This window comes from Electrophorus electricus, chromosome 6 (genome assembly GCF_013358815.1).
Source record: "Electrophorus electricus isolate fEleEle1 chromosome 6, fEleEle1.pri, whole genome shotgun sequence".
Taxonomy (NCBI): domain Eukaryota; kingdom Metazoa; phylum Chordata; class Actinopteri; order Gymnotiformes; family Gymnotidae; genus Electrophorus; species Electrophorus electricus.
In genome coordinates, this window is record NC_049540.1 from 10,842,377 (window position 1) to 10,865,554 (window position 23,178).

Genomic DNA, 23,178 nt, shown 5'->3' on the forward strand with positions numbered 1-23,178 from the left:
AGAGAAAGAGAAGCAGAGAAAGACAGAAAAAGAGGGAAAGAGACAGGGAGTGATACAGAGGAAGAGAGAGGCAGAGATAGTCAGAGAGAGAGAGAGAGAGAGAGCGTGAGAGAGAGAGAGAGAGAGAGAGAGAGAGAGAGAGAGAGAGAGAGAGAGAGCTTCACATGATCTTCAGGATGTGCACCTCCTAATTCTAGCAGGTTTTCCTTACTGGGGAACGAAAATACCAGAAGAGGGTATGAAACTGTAACAGTGACATAGAATGGTAGTTACCAGATATGAGCCCATATACAAGCCTACTTGTGCTATGAAATTTCTATAAGTATTAATATGACATAAAGTGGGATAAAGCACAATACCTCTTATAACACAGTATTGAGACCAAAGTGAAAATTTCTGGCAGATATTAAAGGACATTACTTCTACATAGCACTTTGAAATGGTTCTTATTATGTTAATATAAATACACAACACATTTTAAAATATTTTTTTGACTTGAATTTTTAAATACTTATTAAATTATATATATATATATATATATATATATATATATATATATATATATATATATATATATATATATATAGTTATTAATGAGAATTTAAAAACAAGGTGTAAATGTATGAATGTGTGTATGTATGTATACATTTGTTTATTTTTATTTGTTTTTAGAGTTTGTATAAACTTCTATCTACATATTTACAATGACTGCATCTTCGATTTGCCTAAGCAGAAAACAGCTCAAATATGCATTTTTCTAATGTACCCAGCATCAAATAATACGAAATTTCTTATCTAATATTTTATTTTCAGTAGTTCATGCCTATTTATACAAGTCTTTGCGCAAACTTAAACAACTTTCAACCAAAACTCGCAACAATTAAAGCATTCCTGGACAAAAAAAACGACCAACAGGACAAAAACCTTTATCAAGACATAAAATAGCCTAAATGGTTTGGGCCGTGAAGGCAGTAAGTTAAACAACAAGTAAAGCACTTCTTTTTTTTTTTTTTTATTTGCTTCAATTTTATTTAGGCGGTTTCGATTTGAAGCGCTAGTTTAATATGGGCACATTCACTACTTTGTATCTTGCCCAACACGTGCGCTCGAGAGACAACCGGGTTCTCCACTGTTCAGTGCGCCTCATGAGAACATTCCAGTTTGGTAAAGTCAGTTTGGAATTTGAATAGCACGGAAGAACCGCCTCTCTGTGATTGGCTGTAATCGAAACGTACGGGCGGGACTTACTTGTCACTCATGATCATTTTCGCCCGTTGTTTGGACAAAGGCGGTGTGGGTGGAAACGCCTTCGCCATATATATACTATGGCAGCGGGTTTCAAGCTAATGATTGCTTGCGCTTGCTTGTAGAGGCAGCAAAGGCTGTGTTCAATGTTTCTCCACAGAGCTAACTTAAGCCTTCGCCCCCGAACGAAATATCGTGATTTCGACTAAAAGAAAGTCCGTATCCTTCTTCGGAGAGGTGGGAAAGCATCAAAACCCCGACAATGATCAGCACAACGGAGTGTGCAGTGGATGCACAAAGTCTAATTTCGATTTCTTTACGGAAAATCCACAACTCCCGGACGCAGAGAGGGGGAGTTAAGCTGCACAAAAACCTCCTGGTCTCATACGTGCTGAGGAACGCCAGGCAAGTCTACATGAACGAGAAGTACGCAGAGATCTACAGAATGCAACAGTACGAGGAGGTAATGACCGTATGCAACGAGATACAGGAGCTGAACCCCCTCGATTTAGCCGAGGACTGCGAGGAGCAAAGCGCAGACTGCTGCGGCATTGGGAACGAGCCGCCAAGTCTTTGCGGCGCGCTTTTGCCCGTCAGCCACCAAGCTCCGGTGCAGTCGGCGCACATACAGCCACCCAGCGCTTGCTCTGCGTCTCTGTCTCTCCAAGGCGAGGATGTTTGCAAGACTTCGGAGCCCTTGTTCTACCGAAGCTGTTGTGCGGAAGCGTACCCCGCATCGAACTGTGAGTTTTCCCCGGCGAACAGCATGCACTGCAACAAAACGACAGTGCTAGATTTGGACACGCATGTCGTTACGACGGTGGAGAATGGGTATTTGCATCAGGACTGCTGCGCGTCGCTACAGCCGTGCTGCCCAGGCGCACAGAACCCGGCCAAGAAACGCAAGGTTGACTTTGGCTACTATGTGTCCGAGATCGAGGAGGTGCCGGATTTTACGCCGTGTAAAAGAGCGAAATTTGAGGACTGTTCGTACGCTAACACAGAGCCCTTGGACACGTCGAACATTTCCAATCTGATCTCGATATTCGGATCGGGGTTTTCGGGGCTGGTGAGCAGGCAGACGGACTTTGAGCAATCATTAAACGGACAGTTCTGTAGCAAACAAGCCCTTGCGAGTTTAGGAGCATGGACGAGAGCTATTGTAGCTTTTTGACTCTGTGTTAAATTAGAATCAAATCCTTTATGAAATTGTACAAAGTCTAAGACAAATTGACTTTATTTTTGCAACAAAATGTTATTTAAACATTTAAGTTAGATTTGTTTTAGTTTCGTTTTATTGGGGAGGCGAGGAGTGGTTGTAGCCTACCACTTGTGATGTATCCTTTTAAAACTGACGATGTTGACATTACGAACATTTTAAAATGGTTATTGAAATAATCTAACGAAGTTGAATTTCGTTGCCTTAAACCCAACGCAAACTGCTAGCTAGCTATCACCACAAACATGGGAAGTCTTTGAATGTTTTTGCTCGTGGATTGTTTTTCAGTTTCTCATTAGGAACTTTCACAAAGATGTCTTGTAAAATAACATTACCCGTGTAATGTTAAATTCTGCAAACAAGCCAGCCCCACACTACACGTTCTCAGTCGTGAAAACATACTTCACTACAATTAACCCTACCTTTTTACAAAGGCTACATACAGCACGACTATCTTAACTTTTGCTTACGGGGAGATCATGTGAAGCTATAGGACTGGCATATTCCGACTACATCAATATCATGTAAGGCAATCGTATAGGCTAAAGAAGGTGCAATATTAAACCCCCCTCTCTGTCTAGTTTGTCTTCTTTATATTTTAAAGTGGCGAAGACTGGTGCATTTTGTTGACTGCACTGACGTACAGCACCAGATCCTCCTGAGTGTTTGTAGTCCAACTATGCCAGTCACATCACTTTGAACGTTGGGGCCATTAATTAACGCTACAACTACAACTCCCAGAATGCACGCCGTAATTTAACCAGCCAGGTGTTTGGGTTTTTTTTTGTTTTTTGTTTTTTTTTTTGACCATTTGGTCTCTAGATTGTTACCATTTATTTCCCTTTTACTCTCTAAACAAGCTGATTAAGCCTTCACAGTAATTCATAATGCCAGCATTTGCTTGGTTTTGTGGGTTTGATTTTATTTTCTACAATGTTAGACCTTTTGTTCTAAAAAGGCAATCTCATAAGTTAGCCATAAGTCCTCACATTATATAAGCACTATGTGTACTGAATTAAAGACGTTTTCAGACGTACTCTCCATATTTTGTTGGTATTCTTGTATTTTTGTGCATATTAAATTGTATATCACCGGGTAAAACTGTTTTAGAAAGTATTTGTTTAAAATTTATAACCTTAATAAAAAAAATGAAATTCATTTGGTTGACTAATCCTTTGTTCCTGCAATAATTTGTTGCCCATGCCTTCTGTATAAAAGCAGTGAACTAACAGCAACCTTCAAAGTTTAGATCATGCAAAATATAGTTATACCCACCACAACTGATTCAGTATATGGCTAAAGCTCTTATCCAAGGACAAAACCTACTTCTGCTGTCCTGAATTAAATACTAGTACAGCTGCTACTGCAAGTTAACTGAGCAGTACAGCTTCATATATAAGTCATGTACTACACTGGGTAGTGGGTGTGTACCCAGAAATGAACTAACAGCATATCACAGAAGAACAACATAAACAACCTATGAAGGTTGTAAGAAGGCTACAAAGCTCTGTAAAAATGAAACATTTGAAAACGTGCTACGTGGCCTAATGTATACACCAGTTACCATTTTGTCACGTTTATAGCTAAAACTGCCCTTCTGAATACTGCATGCCCCTTTTAGTGTTTATGTTCTGGGATGCTGTTGACTTAAACTTTAGATATTTTTAACGTTTGTGGCCTACTAAAACAGACTATACAGATATAAGAAATACACAGTAAATATATAGTCGTTTTGGAGCCATTGCCTGGTTTAGCATAAGCAACAACTATGCGATAACAAATAAAGTAGTTTCGGATAAAGCATTTCGCTGAAACGATGTCTTACATTAGTAGTTTTCTGCACATTTTTGGATTCTTTACTCTCTAACCTGTGTTCTGTTGGGCGCCGCCATGAGCAAGGCGCACTCACTTTTTTTGTCAGACACCCTCGCAAAACTTGCAGGCTGTGTTATCTCTGTTGTATGCCACATGGTGGTGTTCTTCAAAATCGATGAATGAAGGTATTAGAGCGCCTATGTAGCGGCACCTCGGGCTGACCTCGGATCCGCGGCTCCGCTCGACCAGACCCCCCCCCCCCCAACTTCTCCTCCCCCCTCCTCTCCCGTCTCCCTCGTCTCCAGCCTGAAACCTCTCGACTCCACTCAATTTGAGATACTGCAGTACGTTCGACACATCAGCATCGAACATACCCTACAGTCTCTGTCCAATCTCCGTGGCGGCTGTACACTTCGGCTATCTACTTGCGCATGTTAAATAACTTAAAATGCAGGTAATTCGGCGACATAGGGATATTAAGAAGATTGTAGAAGTGCATCTTAAAAATATGCAAAATGTAGCTGTTGCATCGAACCATGTTTCGAATGGAATGCATGTGTTTTAAAATACTGTAGGATATTTCAAGGTTAAATTAAAGGTTAAATTTCGTGAAGGCGATATAATGACGTAATTAGGCTGCTTTGGAAAAAGCACGTGTAGTGATGTTTGTTCGCATGATTATAAATATGTAATGCTCCGCAACGAACACTCATACATGCAACCGATGTATTTAATGCGTTTCAAGATTTTGTAGCGTATACCGTCTTATTTTTAGACAAATGCCGTGCAGTAGTTGTTCCCGTTTAGCCACGTATGGCGAGCTCCTCCGCGTGGCAAAAATGGGAAATGCTTCAGAACGAATTTACTTTCTGTGTTCGCGGAAACTCTAATAAATTTGATTCATTTTATTAAGGACTACATCCTATGACTTTTAAACTTAAATATGACAATATCCCCTATATAACGCCACCATCCCACCCTCCTTTATGAGTGCGTCTGTATAAAACCATTTGGATGTTGTAGGCTATTGACCATCTTCAAAAGATATGCAGTGCGTAAAAATACGAGTTAAAATGTCAACTCATTATAATTTTGTTTATCACATGAATGCGCCGTCTTTTGAAGCTGCAAAAGGTTTGAACCATCTAATGTCCCACTTAAAGGCACATAGCCTCGACTACTGTCTTTTTTCGACGGAGCTGTGACCGTTGATCGCAGCGGTGGGCTCTGCGTTTGAATACAATAGAACAGGGGGAGGGTAGAACGGGGCAGGGATGAATTGGCTAAATTCACGCGTTTGCCTTCATCTAAATTACTCAGCAAGCTGAGTTGAAACTCACAGCGAGGTGGAATCCAGATAGCATCAACAGTGACTGCGCACGTGTTGAATATGCATGGCCACCGAGAAATTAAAGGGTTGGTAAGGATCCCGGGGGTAGGTTTGCCGATGACAGAGTGGTGATATAAGGAACAATGTAAAATTAAAGTGCAAAGTAGGCCAAAGACGAAATATCAGAACGAAGTCATTGTTTAATATAGCAGATTAAAAGGATTCAAGTAAATTGCTTTTTGAAAATTAAAAGCATTTATTTGAATGTGATGTCCTTGAGTTAAAGTTGTTTTTTTTGGAAACAAGTTATCGAACAAGCGCCTTCAGTTTTACGTTTCTAAATTTTCATGTTTTTTCCCCCCAAGATTCTCAAGAGTGTACACCCAAAAGGTTCTGTTCAAGGTCCAAACTGCTGTGCTGACGACGGTACAAGGAAAACGGTCCCTTAATTAGGAGTTTATGCATACACATGCGTGTTTGTAATTACACAATAGCCTTAGAATGTTATTGTGCGTGAATATCGGTCATAATCGAGATCTGGAGTTTTACCACATATTACAGGATTAACCAGCTATTTATAGGAAAATACTTTGCTATTAGTTCTGTAGTTAGTAAGCATGGGAGGCAAGCGCGTTTCGGATAACATTTTGGCATTACTTGAATCGTTCCAACTTGTGGACATGTAATCACAGCTCTAACAGTATCGTCACTACCTGGTTAGCGTAGGCTACCACGTGACACTTATGTGGACGCAAAGTCCCTTCGCGCAAAAAGGGAGAAATGGTGCAAGACCAATTTAAAGCCATTTATTTACATATGAAACCTGGTTGTCATCAAGTGTGCTTCCTCCAGCGCTGCTTTATGTGAATCAAATGTCTCGTTTTCGAATGGAAGACTACGACACACATTCTCTGTATACCTTTTTCCCCCCAGGTGTTTCTTGGTCGTACTGCCTAGACGATTAGCAGTATGAATTCAACCGCAGCAAAAATAAAACATTACATTAAGATTAAAATGGTCAACGGGTTATTAATGGCGTACAGTGACGAAATGACATCGGTGCAAAACGAACTCGCATTCACAGCAAAAGAAGGGTCCAGCAACTTTGACAAACAATGACCAAGTCAATAAAGCCACGCTAAACACTCGTTTTCGAGATAAATGCACACGCAACTCTAAGCATCCATTTGTCAAATATCATTACACAATCTAAATGAAAGGGATATTAATAAACCGGCTTTTGTTTCCCACATGTCAAACCAAACCCAAGCCTGTATCTAGATTTAGGCAAGCTTTACTCCTCATATGTATTTACATAAATAAATATGAATGTTGTAGATCATGAAAATGCACATAATTATTATTGCGTCATGGGCTATAGTTCGGCCTAGAACACCATAAACTGATTCTTTCGATTTCCAGCTTGGGGGAACATAGAAAATACATCTATAAGAAATTCATCTTTTAACTGAGTAACAGCCATGTTGACTTGGTATTGAAGAAGGATTTCGAATGTAGGCACATCTATTAGTTTGAGCAGTAGGTAAATATTGGGCCTTGTGATTGTGGAGGTGGTGGGGGGTGGGTAGTTTGTTCTGAGGTTGAGCTTTGGTTGTGCTCTCTGATTGGCTCTTCCTGCAGTCATTCACGGTTTCACAGGCTGGATGGAAAGCAGGCTGCCAAACTTGAAGTGCTGGATGACAGGGAACTTCTCTAGACACTGCAGGAGGGAACAGGCATAGACAGCAGAGACGGAAGAGAGGAGAAAGACAGTCGGAGAGAGGGACAGAGAGTCATAACTTCACATTAACAAATGAAATATTTGCAGTCACAAAAAAAGTGATTTTCTTTAGAACATCAGAGACCTTGTCAGACAGTACCATGACATCCCATTCTCTATGAGGTCAGTGATAATGGCAAACAGAATGGAGCTGGCTTTCGCCAGTCTGTGATCCTGAGAAAGGTCAAAAGATGTATTCGTGTGTTCTGGGACTACTGAAAAAATCACCAGCAATGTAGCTACACAAAAGAACAATAAAATAAGTTATTAATTAGTTGTGTAAGTCAATCATTTGTATCTTTCACATCAGGCAGATGTGATGTGATATATATCACAAGAGCACACATTTTTACTGCCCTAAATGTAAAAATATTTTTAGATGTAGTAGTAGTCAGCTTCACAAGGCACACTGAGGTCTGCAAAAGCAGCTGAAGAGAGCATGCCTGTGTGTGTGTGTGTGTGTGTGAGAGAGAGGAGGGCTTGGCTTAGTGGGGGTGGGGAAGTTGGCAGACAGAACGGCCCCATAGTCTAGCTCTCTGCTGAGGGAGGGGCGGGGCAGCAAGCCTTCCCTCTTAACACCACAGGATGTGGCTCTGGAAGAGGGGGTGGGGCCTTCAGTTCTTACACACGCATGGCACACACATACACACATACAAATTCACTAACTTAACCCTTACCCTTCCCTATCTGGCCCTGCAACTTTACAGACTGCTTTGAGTTGATGTTGAGTTAACTTGGTTGAATGCTTTCCTCTATATTTTCTCACACTTAGAACAAAAAGACTCCAAGAAAGTGGCACAAGCTGAAGAGCAGTCACTTCCCTATTCTCTCCAGAGCTTTCTCCCAGCTCCGCAGAAGTGACGCTCTGATTTTTCCAGTAAAGAGGAACACTCTTGACTCTGACTGCTGGTAAACACACCACGAGCACTTCAGGAATAACTTCAGCCAGTGTACCATTATGATGGATAAATGGGTGTGTGTACGGGTGTATGTGGATCTGTGTGTGTTTTCTGATGACTTGACACTTACTTCAGCTTTGTACATTCGTATCAGGCCTTGGTTGACTTTGGCCCAGGTGGGCACAGCACTGATGTTCCAGAGCTGGTTGGAGTGCTCAGCAAAGGGTCCTGTTTTCATCTGCAGAAAACCAACCACAGGCGAGGAGAAGGAGGATGAGTGAGAGAAACCAGAACCTAAAGGGGGCTTTTAAATGAAATACCTCTGTAGTCTACTAGGCTGAAAAAATAAGCCTATTTGCTGGAGGAAAATATATTAGGATTCCATGTGGAAAGTGTTTTTGGTGCTTGGGGTGGGAAGTGTTGGTAATGTTGCCTATATAAAGACAGACACACACACAGACACACACACACACACACACACACACACAGTATTTGACCCTCTGTCCCTATTAGATAAAACAGATAAGATTAGATAGGAGTAAATAAGACCAGATAAGAGTTTTTTGTAAGAGCCTAAAAGTCAGCCGCAGCCTGGAGCAGAGAGTAAAAGGAGAACTGGGAGGAGAGGGTAGCCATTACTGCTAATGAAACACCCTGGAAGTACAGTAGGCAGAAGGTGCTGGAATGTGTTGTATGAAAGGAGAAGATGGGAGTAATTGCAGTGGTAAGTGGTAATTAGAGTTGTAAGGTAAGTAATAGAAAGGGCTTCAGCACTAATAGTAATATTAGTAGGGACTGTAGTTCTGGGCCGATAGCGGAGGGAGGCTGGACCCTCTGCCATAAGGATAGACGAACCCATGAATGGGAGTGCTGTGTGGCTTTACACACACACACACACACACACACACACTTCCCCAGATTGCCCTCCAGAGGCTGGACTTTCCAGTGGGGCCCAGCATCCCTCCACAGAGTTGAGAGACGGAGCGAGAGAAGGCGTTAGAGAGAGAGAGAGAGAGAGCATGTGAGTGAGAGAGAAAATGAGAGAGACGTAGAGAGTGTGTGTAGAGGGGGTTGGGGAGCGAGTGATTCACAACAGCATGTAGGGAAGGAAATGACTCATGTGGGCAGAGTGCTCCACACATGACCTCCCTGAGAGAGAGAGAGAGAGAGAGAGAGAGAGAGAGAGAGAGAGAGAGAGAGAGAGAGATGTGTAAGTGCAAAAAGAGTATGTTTGAGTTAAGTGTGTGTTGGGCACATGTGTGTTAGAAGGCTCTCTCAGGAATGGCACAGAGCAATACAGAGCAAGGCATGTTCAAACATGTAATAGAGCACAGAGAGAGAGAGACAGAGAGAGGGAGTGAGCATGAGAGGGGAAGGGGGAAGAAAGTGAGAGAGAGAGAGAGAGAGAGAGAGAGAGAAAGAGAAATGGAGAGACAGAGAGAGGGGGAAGAGAGAGGGGAGGGGCAGCTGGGTTATAGTGTACCGTAAGCTGGAAGAAATCTGCATTACACCACTCCTACACTACCAAGCTCCCCCCACCCTCCTTTCTGCATTCTGGGAAGTTGAGTCACACTGTAGCCACAGCTGCAGCATCCTCTCATCTCCCCCCCCCCCCACACACACACAAGCGCGCGCGCACATACACACACTCAAATATACATACTTTCATATTTATGCACACATGCACACAAACATGCACATACACAAACATACATTCAAAGCAGAGTATATTCAGAAAATACAAAAACCCTATTACATACAGTGAAATGAACCAATCCCCTGTAAACCAGTCAAAGTTCACTATTTAGCACAGTTAGCTAGAGGGGTTGCCTGAACAATGCTCAGATGAGTCTTCTCCTGCCTTGTCCACATGTCCTGGAGAAACATTCTCCTTACATTCAATCCCATAATTCCCTCTGACCTCCTTTTTCCTCCTCCTCCTTGGTGTCTTATTTAGATCAGGCCCTGCTAAAAGAAGACACCACCTGAGACACACCCCCCCCCTCCCCACCCTGAAAGCACTCACTCACTCACACACACACACACACACACACACACACCTCGTTGATGAACTTGATGCATTCCAGGAACATGTAGTCCTGGTGGTGCTCATTCACCACCTTCTCCTCCACAAAGTGCCGGGGCTCCAGGGTGGGGTGGTCTGCAATGGCGAGAGAGTGAACACAGTACACTTCCTCAAAGCCACCAGCAGGTGTCTCCCTCCCCACCCCACAACTCTGAATGCAGTGCTGGCAATGGCAAATTTCACTCTCTCTAGAGCAAGAATATGACTTGCTCTGAATCAAGAGCCAAACTACTTGCAAACCAAGCTCAGCGAGTTGTATCAAATCCATTACACACTACAAAAGCAAGAAGGCTTAACCACTCAAAATGGTAACAGCTACTATATGCAGTCAAAGAAATGGCCAGGGCTAGTAGGAGTACTCCAATACATCTGACCTATGGTCACATTGAATCATTCTTTATTAACAGAGGCCAATAAGAGAAAGAACTATTCATTTTTAATGTCTGGCTTCATCAAAACAAACAGGCTTATGTAATTTTAGTATCTTCTTTTCATTCCCATACAACACCACAACAAGAGCGAGGACGGTGGCACACGGGGCTTTGAGCTGAAGCTACAATGGCATTAAGTGGAGAGGCAGTCACCTATGAGTTGAGAGCTGCCCCATATGAAGGGTAGGAACTGGAAGTCGTCGAGCCCCCACACTCCTTGGCTCCCCGCTGGCTCCATTCTGTAGGTCTTCTGCAGTTTCCGCATCACTTGGAGATACCTGGGTCAATCATAGGCCGCTACTCATTAACATGCAAATGAGCATCACATGCAGCACTTTTCCCAATCTAATGCCTCAAATGCAACATGGTAGAGTAATAAATTGCTTATTACCAAACAAAATGGGAAGAATGGACATGTCCTTATGTACCTTTGTCTATTTACAGCCACAGCTATAACATTTTATATCTATATTGGAAACTTCTAAACAGGAGCTATTTTGACTGATGTCTACTGTGGAGAGTAAGGATAAGAATATGAACCATAATTTTCATCCCATAGCTAACCTGTCAAAGACTTTAAAAATTATCGCCAACTGGTCTTCCACCCGGAGAGCCCCAACTTTGCAAAGACAGCAGAGGAACGCAGCAAAGGCAGCTTCATGACCTGCAAACACCCCCCCCCCCCCCGACCAACACACACACACACACACACACACACACACACACACACACACACACACACACACTATGTATTCTAAAGGGTGTGTGTGTGTACTTGCAATGGAATGATACAGAAATTTACATTTTGGATATCATATTAAAAGAAGACAACACTGGAAACAATGTTGAATAAAGTACAACACGTAGGTATTTGCTGGGGAAACAGGAGGCGCTTTGGCAATTTTGCTTCAACATTGCCCCCTAGTGGACCTATCAAAAATGTGTCCTCATGTCAATAGTTAGGTCAGCTAATACTCATTTATGGAGAAAGAATCTACCCAGAAACAAATGAGGTTTACAAAAGAAGCATTAAAGTGCACTGTCTGACATGTGGCTGATAAAAAGACATTTACATTTAATCACAATTTGAAAATGCAGAAGTATATAAAATGCTAAAAAACTTTCCTATACAGCAAATTTGAGAAGCCTGACAAAACTAGGTTTGTCATGTCCTTTTGTTAAAGCTCAGCAAACATGCATTTCTCCAGTTCTTTTACTATGATGTGGGCAACAGTAGTGCTGTGGGAGCACACCTGTGCCATAGTCAATCCTGGTGGAGTTTCCCACAGCTTCTTTCAGGTACACAGCAATCTCTGGAGCTGCAGCGCTGAGGTTAGACGGTAGAATATCGGAGACCAGAGTCTCGGCCTCCTGAACACACACATGCACGCACACGCATACATACATACATACATACATACATATACACACACACACACACACACACGTACATACACACATGCACGCAGACAAGTGCACACAAAGACGCGTGCATACAGCTGTTACAAAATAAGTTGAGGACTATGCTAACATTGACATTCCAACAGCAAATTGCATTACAACAATTACTGCAAATTAAATATCACATTTGCAAGTCTTGATAAGTGTGTACCTGGTCTAGTTTGGCGTACCAGGTGCGATAAGCCTTATTGCCAAAGCGGGAGGGCTGGTCCACAGGGGGGGTCTCATCTATCCAGCGATCTAAGGTTCCCAGGAGTGACAGCAACTTCTTCACTGTCTAACATGGACACGGGAGAGACACCGTCAGAAAGAAAAGAAAAACACGGCAGAACAGACAAAGGCAAAAGGAAGAAACAAGACAGAAGGTATGGAACAATAAGATAGCAAGAGAGAAAGTAAGAAATTATTTCTAAATAAGACATGTACATCAAATAGGTTTTAAAAATGGGATTACGCTGTTAAACAGCACATCAGTCTTCTCTGGCAACCAGCCAATAAAACTTGCCATCTTGCAATTCATCAGCCAATCACATGCAGTTAGGGTGTGTAACACGGATGATGCCTAACAGCGCTCCTACCTCTGAACATGGGTATGCACACGTGAGCTGCTTGCCTTTCACCGCCTCGTTCAGAGTCAGAATGAAACCTATGTAATCCGCATACGCCTACACACGCACAGGAAACACGGAGATGACGTCGGCGAGAGCAGAGACCATGTAACTTGATTTTTTTAAACGGCTTGACAGATGTTCTTTAATGAGCACGAGTCCCCAGAAGGAATGTCTTACGATAAGCTTTTACTGTTCAGCTGGAAATAATTGCCGCTGTAGACCACCTGACGAGACTTAGTTTGGTTAGTTCTGGGGTTTTTTAATGGGTCTGATTAACTACACACACAAGAAAGGGGTGTTCTGAATAGATGCCACTCAGACTTGATTATGACAGAGGTGAGAGTGGCTCCGCCCCCTGGGACCACCTACCTGAGACCTCTTCCATTTGCCCATGTCAGGCACCATGCTGATCTGCTTCTTCGGCAGTTGGAAGTTGAAGTTGGCATAAGCAGCAGGACTGTCATCTTCTGCAGGGGCACCTGGGCAAACAGCACAGGGAGAGGTTAAAACCGATAGCCTTTCTGGTTGCTATGGTTGCACTCGCTGCCACCTGGATTGCGAGCTGGCTTTGTGTTCATTTAGAACCGTTTAAAGCAAGATACCATCACTGAGACACAAATCTCTTTACTTGATAAGAATCTGACATAACACAAAGCCATAGAATGTTCAAGAACTCTAGCCAAACTCTAGCTCATTAATGGCACCTAACCCTCAAACCAAGCTTTCTATGCTTAAATACTAGACTTATCAGGTGGACAAATAGAAGAGAAATGAGATCAGAATGAAACTAAAAAACTAGTTACGAATTCAGTAACTAGTTCAACTGAACCCAATATATTTACCAATAAAGATAGCAAACTTTATCTAGCCTAGATCAGGGCTGAGGTTCCCAAAAGCATCATAACACAAAGATTATCTGGCAGAATGAATATTACACTGAACACACTCTCACATTTAAAATGATCTTAACACTATGGTGCTTTTGGGAAACTGGGCCCTGGTTATTTAGAGGGTCTGGCAAATCTGCTGTGGATCAGTGGCTGCTATAAGCATCCCAAAAAGCAAGTGGCTGCTGCAGAGATTTAACTAACACAATAGAAAGCATCGCATCATGTTTTTAGTGTAAAAGACAACTGCCTTTCACAGGCCTCTTGTGACCTAGATTTTACATCCAGTCATCAGCTTTTTACAGCTGTTACATTGCGCTTTACAGGCCAAATGCTCCTCTCTTGTGACCTGCAAGTTTAATTCTCTGTGCCAATGGCCCTACCCCAAAGAGTCATCTGCAGGCTGACAATATGCATTTTCTTTTGGCCAACACTAAGGAAGTACCAATATTATTATGTAGCCTACTTATAAGATTGTGTGATAAAGTTCTATCCATGGAGTCTATTTTCTGTTTAACTAGCACAATGTGTTTAGGTTTCAAGCTATATTATTCTTGACATGAGAGAAAATGCTGATAAACACATGAAGGAAGAGCTATGCAGAAAGATCTCAGTCTGAAAATCCATATTTTGCCTTAGCAAAGCCAACAGCTCAAACTACTGTGCTGTCTGTTGAAAGAGTATGAAAGTTCAGCGTTACGCTGTGTAACGGGGTAAACGTTTTTCAGTTTTTTCCAAATCTCAGGCATTTAGCACACATAAGTAACGGAGCAAACCAAGACTGTTCCCAGGGAGCACCAAGCTAGTTACTTAGCTAACCTAGCTAGCCATCTACGTTCTGATATCAAAGAGACACCACTAACCAATACACTACGTTTAATGAAATATTGTTATTTGGACCAAACAACATTAGCAAACAAAAGTGCAGTAACGTAACGAGCTTTTCGGCTGTAGCAACAAACCGACAGAGAATTAGCGCTAGCTAGCGTAGGTTACCTACTCCACATGTCAAGTTCAACTTCAGCAAATTGGCTATTTAAAAACATCCTGGGAGTGTGTAGACCCATGCCACTGTTGCATTTATATGTCATATGATTCAGAAGTGTGGTCTGAAATATAATCAGATTTAAAAATACGTGCTAAATTGCTAGCTAGTTGCAAACATGTATCTAATTGATAAGCTATTTAATTAGCTAGCTAGCTAGCTAGCTACCATTCAGTCGAATTGAATGAGGTGTGGTCAAACTCTTGCTATTTAACATGTCTGTCCTCAAGTTATTATATGGGAAGAATGGATTATTGAGTATAACAATAGATATCCTCTATAAACGAAAGTAAAACAAACCTTGCTGGAATTCAGAAGTAATATAATTAAAACAGCTACCTGACTGCTGGTCAGTCTCCGCCATGTTTATTGAAGGCTGAGGCAAACTTGACAACATGACCTTTCAACTTTAACCTCCAGATATGTTCGCATGCTGAAAAAGGTAAACAATGTAGCTGTTAGTTAAGGTAAAATCTGATTTGTCTGCGCATTGTTCGTTCTCAGTAAATAAAAATTCATCATACAAGGTAAATAATGTCAGAATATTGTTATTTATACTTTTTACCGAATGCGAGAAACCAATTAATTAACTAGCTAGCTAGCTAACATTACCATGATTAGTACTATCGTAGTTAGCTAACTAGCTAGCTAGGTAAAACCTATGTGTAACAGACATGTGCCTACTACAACGATTAGTTTAACTATGTGGATTTCATATGTCTGTGGTGGTCAGCTATGCTGCTATAGCGCCTCCCAGTGATTATGCGAAGTGCAAGACCTGCAGCAACGAAATTGTTCAAAGAAAGGGGCTGTTTCTCAGAAGGTCCTCGTCCTTTCGCATGAGCAGAATCCTGATACCGGGGACGATTAAGTGGAAGAACGTCACATTATGACTTTTCTGGGTATCCTGGCCAGGGCCAGGGCCATGGTGAGTAGAGACAATTGTCATGGTGGAGCTATCCTGTTAGCTATAAGCTATACTTGTGGGAAGGTAAATGACAGCTAGCTATGAAATAATGAAAAACTGTTTGCTGTTAGCTAGCTATCTAATGATGTTGCACTTTTATCATTTAGCAATGTAGATAGCTAGCATAGCATCATAGCCGGCTAAGGGTAGGCAGTGACAGTAATCTTACGTTATGCACAAACAAACAAACCTTTGGAACTGACGTTACGGAGTTCACTGCAAGTTCTATTGAATATCCAGTTGACAGGATTTTTAATTGCGGTAGGTTGTTTTTTTATTGTAGGTTTTATGACGGTAATGCTTGTTTCTCTAGCAAAACCTTTTGCTCGTTGTACTTAAAGTAGATCACGCTACGTTTACTTATTACCTGGTGTCAGTAATGACGGTTTAGAAACTATGCTAACTAGGTAGCTAGCTAGCTAGTTCTGTTGACCAACAAGGTATCCTTCCATCGATTTACCTCTAACATTAAATCTGAGGTAAAATAATTAGCTAGAAATCTTGCTTTTAATGTGACATGCACAGTAAATAATAACAGTGTACACGCTGCAAGTTCAATTTTATATTAATATTAGAGCAACATTAAGCACTTAACAACATTTACATTTATTTTATATTTAGATTATACTGTCTGTGTTGTTGTTGTTTTTTTCATTAGGTAGAATATGATTTTATGTCAAAAACATATGTCTTTTATTTTCTTGGGCCACCATTGTTTTATGTAGTCAAAGGCTGGCATGACCAAGCCCTCCTGCCTTGTGAAGCCAGTGTCTCTGACAAGGATCCCAGGACGCTACCTGACCCACCAGGAGGGTCTTCCTAAACTGCCTGTGCCACCGCTGAACCAGACATGCGATCGCTACCTGGCTGTGCTGGAGCCTATCATAGAGTCGGAGGAGCTGAACCAAACACGGACACTGGTGGAAGAGTTCCAAAGACCAGGGGGCGTAGGAGAGAGGCTGCAGCAAGGCCTGGAGCGCCGCGCTCACAAGGCGGAGAACTGGGTAGGATGCTGCACGGGTGGAGTGGGCGGTCACGTCCGATGCTGCAGGCAGAAGTGCTCTTGGGATGTGCAGAACAAAGATGTGGGAGTAATGAGGTGGCTCATCCTGGACTAAGTAGTGAGATATTTGCAAACACATGCTCCCTGAACTACTCAACCAAGCTTCTGCAATCTCAGACTTCTCATTTTAATAGCTCTGGTTTTATAATAGCTATGCTCTTTGACAAATTTCGCCAAGAGTTTCTTCCCTGTCTGGGGCAACTTATTTTACATGTATTTTATATGCCCAACTTTATAAATATGTTTACTTTCTTCATTCTGTATTACATAATACTGCAGCTAATTTAAATGATCACTTCCTAGCTCCCTGTATTACTGTCATTTCCGTGATATCTCTTCCATCCCTTTTGTATCATTGGCTTTTTCCCTTCCTCCGTAGCTCTCTGACTGGTGGTTACAGATGGCCTATCTGGACTACCGGATGCCTGTGGTCATCCACTCGAGCCCTGGAGTTGTACTTCCCCGCTTAGAATTTAGTGACCGCCAGGGTCAAATAAGGTGAGGTCACTGTATCAATATAGCCATGTATAGTCAAATGTATGGCTTAAAATACAGGAGTTTAACTGGTCACTCACTGAGAACTAACTGAAATAACTGAAGTCTGAATGATTTTATACAGTATTTAGCTTTTTGTAAAGAGATTTAGGGCAAATAAAAATGATAAATGAAAATGTAAAATATAAATAAAAAACTATATAAACAAATTAGTATGTTAGGTAAGGCATAAGCTGTGTAATAACTTAAAACATGGCATTTAATGTTTTGCCTGAGCAAAATCTCTGTCAGGATCTGTGTGTCCATGTCTAATAATACAGCTGGAACACTGACCTTTGTACACACTAACACGATGTACACACTAACCCAGTGAGCTCAGTTATTCAGAGAACTGCTGTCACACCCACAAACTGCTGATATGACTCCAGGTTTTTATTTAGTAAATCTTTACTTTACCTTTAACTTAACGCTGGCCTGAACTCAGCAGCAGTCCAAAAATCATGTTTATAATTTCAGCAGGTATAAAATTGGTTATATGGAGTACCAGTGCCAGTTGCTTATCAGTTTATGCCGTACAGCCTATTCCTGTGATGCTGTTTTTTGCTTATGTGGTATAGGCGCATGTCTTCTGTGAGCTTTGGGGCTTTCGTGGCTGTGTCCTTGTATCATTATGTGCATTGCTCGTTGATCCCCACAGATATGCTGCAAAATTGATTGCTGGAGTTTTGGATTTCAAGACCATGATTGACAAGTGAGTGAGTCTTCCATTCTCAGCTGTTGAAAAGCTGCCTAACTGACTTGAGTCAGACTCCAGCTACTGTCCACTGCTTCAAAACGAGCCACTCTCACAGGGCCAGTCCACCACGTTGCACCTGTCCCACAGGCCAGGTGTCCTAACACATGCATTTCAGCCCTATTCTTCCATGCAGTGAAACTTTGCCAGTGGAGTATCTGGGTGGGAGGCCCCTGTGCATGAGCCAGTACTACCGGGTGCTGTCCTCCTGTCGCATTCCGGGCATCAAGAGCGACTCAGTGGTGAACTACGCCTCCAACAAGACTCCACCCAGGCACATCACTGTGGTGCACAACTTCCAGGTGAGCGGGTGCTAGCCGAGTCCATGCGTTCCGTCGGCTAGAACATGTCTAAATGGCATTGCGTTCCTATGTTACTGTATAATTTTTTTCATCATTCTGGGATGGATCAAAGGCATGGTGATTCGATATAATGAAAATGGTTTGTCCTTTTTTTTTTGTTGTTTTTTTATTTATTATTTTTTTAATTTTATTTTAGAGAGAACTTGTACATCTGTTGTTCGTGTTCATATTGTTATTTTCAGTCCTCACTATTAAGAATTTGCTGTTCGTAGCTGTGAGGTTGAACATGGGAGGGCTTCTGGAACACATTCTGAAAAACTGGTCATCAGCGAGTAAATCGTAATGTCCAGCAGATTTATCTGATATATTAACTCAGTAATGCTGGAATTTTCTCTGCAGTGTCTGGAATTCTTAAACCACCTGCTCTGTGTTTCTCTTGTACTACCAGATACCCCTTTCACTCTCTGTCTATGAAAATTAGCCTAAGCATGTCTCTCTCTTGCTCTCTCTCTCTTCTCCCCCCCCAACAGGAATTAAGCAAAGTATCTCTATCTCTTTGCCCCATGCTGTTGTAGTTCTACGTTCTGGACGTGTACAACAGTGACTGCACACCCCTGACCGTGGACCAACTCTACGTTCAGCTGGAGAAGATCTGCAACTCGTCCCTTCAGACCAACAAGGAGCCGGTCGGCATCCTCACCTCCAACCACCGCAACAGCTGGGGCAAGGCGTACGCCAACCTCATTAGAGGTTCGGAGTGTGCAAATAGCATGCGGTGGTCTCAAGGGGCCATCAGGGAGTGTGTTTGCATACGCATTAGTGTACTATACATAGCCAAGGTAATTTATATTTAGAAGTTGTAGGAGATGCTAATGACCAGCGTGGCTTCCAACAGTGTTTTATCTCACTTCTCTTATTATATAGTTCGGGGTCTCGTTTAGTTTGCCACTTTTCCGGCAGGCTGGGTGCAGTTGTGAAGACCAGACCGTGTGTTGTGATCGTTTTCTCCTTTCCCAGACAAGACAAACAAGGAGTCAGTGCGGGCAATCCAGAAAAGCATCTTCACCGTATGCCTGGACGCTCCCATGCCCCGTGCGTCAGACGACATGTACCGCACCCGTGCCGCCGTGCAGATGCTCCATGGTGGCGGAAGCCGCTGGAACAGCGGGAACCGCTGGTTTGACAAGACGCTGCAGGTCAGTGCAAAGCAAATGCCCATGTGCACACATCTCAATGTCTGTATCAATCACAACTGTTCATTTAACTGGTTGTTAAGTGAATACTAAAGGCATGGAAGAAGTCTTCTGTAATGATGTGAGCAAAGTATAAGGGAAGTATAAAGGAAGTGAGGAAATAATCATTACTAGTTGCAGTATTGGGTTCAGTAGCTTCCGTACTTCTGATAGTTTTGCATTGTTTTTTTTCCCATGTTTTAGTTCATTGTTGGTGAGGATGGGGCATGTGGTTTGATCTATGAACATGCCCCTGCTGAAGGGCCACCAATTGTGGCACTGATTGACCACGTAGTGGAATACACGTACGTAGTGCCATAGTAAGGCTTTACAGGCCATTTTAAGATGCATGTTTTTGAAGGTGGTGTGCTAAGTTTTGAAATATAGAATTCAGAGCCAGTGGCTGCTAAGAGCTGAATTTGGTGGAATCCATTAGGAAGAAGTCCGACATAGTTCGCACTCCAATGGCTCCACTGCCCATGCCTCAGAAACTATGCTTCAACATTTCACCAGAGCTAAAGAAGGACATTGAGGAGGCCAAGCAGAACATGAACATGTGAGTGAGAACCCGGCCATTCTATTAGGGAGAAATTTAATAACAGCTTTTGCTCTTTTTGCTTTTGTTGCCTTTGTAACATTTCTGGCCAAGGACAAACTCCAGAAACGTGCTGCTCAGCTTAGCTCTCTTTACAAGCAGTGTGCTTGTTTGTTTCACAGAATGGTTCAAGACTTGGATATGAAAGTCCATGTGTTCTCCTACTTTGGTAAAAACATCCCAAAGTCATATAAGTTGAGCCCTGATGCTTTCATCCAGGTGGCGCTGCAGCTCGCCTACTACAGGTGCGTAGCAGAGATTGGCAGATTTTAACAAACATTAGCAGATGTTAGCAGTCATGCATGCTGTCTTTGCTGGAACCAGGAGTCTGAGTTACTTGGACTACTTGGACCAAGTTACTTGTTTTCATCATAAATAACTAAAATAGTGCTGGCGCTATGGTGGCTAACAGAGATTATCGGACATACTGAATTGTAAACCTAAAATAAATCCATTTGAATTTAGAGACTTTGACCCCCATGGTTTATGCACCTTCACCTCTCAGGATGTACCAGCATTGCTGTGCCACCTACGAGAGTGCCTCTCTGCGCATGTTCAGACTGGGCCGAACCGACACCATCCGCTCAGCGTCCGTTGACTCCGCCACATTTGTCCGGGCCATGGACGACCAGTCCATACAGGTTGGCTCGCCTGGGCTCAGCCTTTCCACAGTTCACATCATTTCAAATGTCCCTGCTCAGGGACACCGCTCTGTGTACAGCGTTTCATCTACTGGCATGAGCTGAATGCTCGAAGACAGAGGATCAATTCGCTCTTAGCCCTGCTCCCAGTCTATTGCACTGCACATTACATGGTTTTTCCAGCTCCCAACACCAGTGACTCATCTCATTATCTAATTAGCATGCATGTGGCTGAACATCCTCATGTAGTTGAAAAGGTTGGTGAAGCTGGGAACATTACTGAAATGGGCAGAGCAAGAGTGATGTAGACAGCAGAGAGGCAACTTTAGATATACTTGCTAAGCTGTGCTACAACTACACAGATACAGAATGTATTTCAGCTACACAGTATTCCAGCTACACAGCTACAGACTGTATTACAGGTACATGGCTACACATTGTATTCCACTAGTGTTTTCATAAAAAGTGTTAAAAATTCAAACAGTCCCAAATTCTCATTGGGTAGCATGACCAAAAACAATGTTAATATGAGCGGTGGTGTTTTGATTGGCAGAACTCAGAGAAGGTGGCCCTACTCGAGAAGGCAGTGAAGGCCCACCGAGCTTACACAGACATGGTGAGTGGTACCTCACTGCTTTATGCTGGAATGTTACATTTGATTGGTCAGCCCACACAGCTCAAGTTTTTGTGATTTGTTTCAAGAATGTGTCTCTGACTATAACTTTAGTGCTGACACCCTGTGTGTGTTCATGTGCGTGCATGAACATGGGTGTGTGTAGGCAATCCGCGGGCAGGCCATTGATAGGCATTTGCTCGGTCTGAAGCTACAAGCCATCGAAGACTTGTCAGCCTTGCCGGATATCTTCATGGACACATCTTATGCTGTGGCCAACCATTACAATCTTTCAACCAGCCAGGTAGAACCGACCCATCGTTTCTCCTGGTCTTCCTGATTTAGTGATGTTCCTGTCTTAGTCCTAGTGGCCAAAAACGGCTTAAATCACTTTTAAGCAGATTGTCAATAACTTCTTTAAAAAAACCAATTGCAGTTCCTCCTTCTCTTCGTCCCCCATGCCCTCCCCCATGCCCTCCCCCCAGGTCCCAGCTAAGACAGACTGTGTGATGTGTTTCGGCCCTGTGGTGCCTGATGGCTATGGCGTGTGCTACAACCCCATGGAGGAGCATATCAACTTTGCCATCTCTGCCTTCAACAGCTGTGCCGACACCAGCGCCACTCGGCTGGCTCATGCCCTGGAGGACGCCCTGCTAGACATGAAGGCCCTGCTGGAACAGACCCCCAAAGCCAAACTGTAAAAATGACAGACCCTTCCACTCTGTGGCCGTCCCCAGCATCAGGAATTGAGAGGACCTCTGGTCCAAGAGGACCCAGACCCATCAATGATGATGTTTTACAGATAGTTTTTGTTACTTTGGAGATATCATCATCCATAAACTCTACAGTTTCAGTAGAATTTCTTCTTTATGCTGTATTTTTTAAAAAGAGGTTTTAGTGCGTTTTGAGTACAATCATCCACTTAGCAGACTCATCTCTCTCTTTCTTGATTACAGAATTTGCAATGGAATAATGACAGAAAATGAATTATAATGAAGTAGAAAATGGTTTGAGGCCAGTTGTCACTATGCTGCTTCTCTGTGGGTGTGTTTTTAATAATATAAATACAGAGGCAGACATACAAATTTTTATTGCAACTGATTTGTACAGAAATGTGTACCATAAAATTGTAAAATTTAACGCTTCTGTAATGTAGCATATTACATGTTCAGATCGCAACCTGTGTAACAATATATATATATATTATTTTGACTCAAACTGTGGTTGAAGTTCTCTCTTAAAGTTTCTACCAATGATAGAATAATTTCTAATATAAGATTACCTTAGGTGTTGTTACCTTAGGTTGATTATGTTTAAAATTAAATTAAAAGACTGTCGAAAAGCAATTGTACCTAATTTCGATTGCTTTTAACGCAATGCAAGACTATTGTGAAAATGTCTGGTGAACGCCCAGACAAAGATATTTTTTTAAAGATAACCTTAGAAAGAATAAAATAGTACTTGCGCAGAAAGTACCATCAAATAATTGTACAATTTTTCAGAGGTTTAAATCTTATTTGACTCTGCAAAAAAACAAAAACAAAAAACAAAAGTGTTTTCAATTCACGGTGCTCTGTTCACTGAAACCACTGCAGTGAATACCTTTGATATCCCATGAGCTCTGTGCGTCATCTTTTTTCAGTAATCCGTTAGTCCACGACCACTTAC

The 23,178-nt window shown here is 42.3% G+C and overlaps 3 protein-coding genes across 4 annotated transcripts; 2 read left to right on the forward strand and 1 right to left on the reverse strand.

The window, feature by feature from the left end:
- Positions 1-1,359: 1,359 nt before the first annotated feature.
- ier5l (immediate early response 5-like) lies at positions 1,360-3,635 on the forward strand. The gene has a single exon (XM_026998397.2). It carries the CDS (start codon positions 1,508-1,510, stop codon positions 2,417-2,419), a length of 912 nt encoding a protein of 303 aa, XP_026854198.1. The 5' UTR covers positions 1,360-1,507; the 3' UTR covers positions 2,420-3,635.
- A 2,765-nt stretch (positions 3,636-6,400) lies between these two features.
- Positions 6,401-15,234, reverse strand: ptpa (protein phosphatase 2 phosphatase activator). Its single transcript, XM_026998527.2, has 10 exons — positions 15,149-15,234; positions 13,247-13,356; positions 12,845-12,931; positions 12,418-12,543; positions 12,059-12,176; positions 11,370-11,469; positions 10,959-11,083; positions 10,349-10,449; positions 8,419-8,526; positions 6,401-7,329 (listed from the first exon to the last, which is right to left on the reverse strand). The coding sequence occupies exons 1-10, from the start codon at positions 15,204-15,206 to the stop codon at positions 7,255-7,257; spliced, it is 1,008 nt and encodes a 335-aa protein (XP_026854328.2). The 5' UTR covers positions 15,207-15,234; the 3' UTR covers positions 6,401-7,254.
- A 10-nt stretch (positions 15,235-15,244) lies between these two features.
- On the forward strand, positions 15,245-22,856 carry crata (carnitine O-acetyltransferase a). 2 transcript variants are annotated; one of them, XM_035527098.1, is made up of 15 exons: positions 15,245-15,336; positions 15,657-15,737; positions 16,502-16,780; positions 17,219-17,337; positions 18,032-18,085; positions 18,264-18,429; positions 19,005-19,179; positions 19,447-19,625; positions 19,866-19,966; positions 20,098-20,217; positions 20,379-20,501; positions 20,762-20,897; positions 21,451-21,513; positions 21,677-21,814; positions 21,996-22,856. In XM_035527098.1, the coding sequence occupies exons 2-15, from the start codon at positions 15,699-15,701 to the stop codon at positions 22,209-22,211; spliced, it is 1,908 nt and encodes a 635-aa protein (XP_035382991.1). In that variant the 5' UTR covers positions 15,245-15,336; positions 15,657-15,698; the 3' UTR covers positions 22,212-22,856. The 2 variants fall into 2 exon arrangements, with proteins under 2 accessions (XP_035382991.1, XP_035382990.1); XM_035527097.1 differs by lacking the exon at positions 15,245-15,336 and having other exon boundaries at positions 15,648-15,737.
- The last annotated feature ends 322 nt before the right edge of the window (positions 22,857-23,178 follow it).

Coding starts and splice junctions, on each gene's coding strand:
- ptpa (XM_026998527.2), bottom strand. CDS start 15,206: ATGTTGTCAAGTTTGCCTCAGCCTTCAATAAACATGGCGGAGACTGAC. Junction 12,544..12,844: donor GTGCATACCCATGTTCAGAG/GTAGGAGCGCTG, acceptor TGTCCATGTTAG/ACAGTGAAGAAGTTGCTGTC. Junction 8,527..10,348: donor GCATCAAGTTCATCAACGAG/GTGTGTGTGTGT, acceptor GGTTTTCTGCAG/ATGAAAACAGGACCCTTTGC.
- ier5l (XM_026998397.2), top strand. CDS start 1,508: ATGATCAGCACAACGGAGTGTGCAGTGGATGCACAAAGTCTAATTTCG.
- crata (XM_035527098.1), top strand. CDS start 15,699: ATGACTTTTCTGGGTATCCTGGCCAGGGCCAGGGCCATG. Junction 16,781..17,218: donor CTCACAAGGCGGAGAACTGG/GTAGGATGCTGC, acceptor CTTCCTCCGTAG/CTCTCTGACTGGTGGTTACA. Junction 19,180..19,446: donor GTACGCCAACCTCATTAGAG/GTTCGGAGTGTG, acceptor CTCCTTTCCCAG/ACAAGACAAACAAGGAGTCA.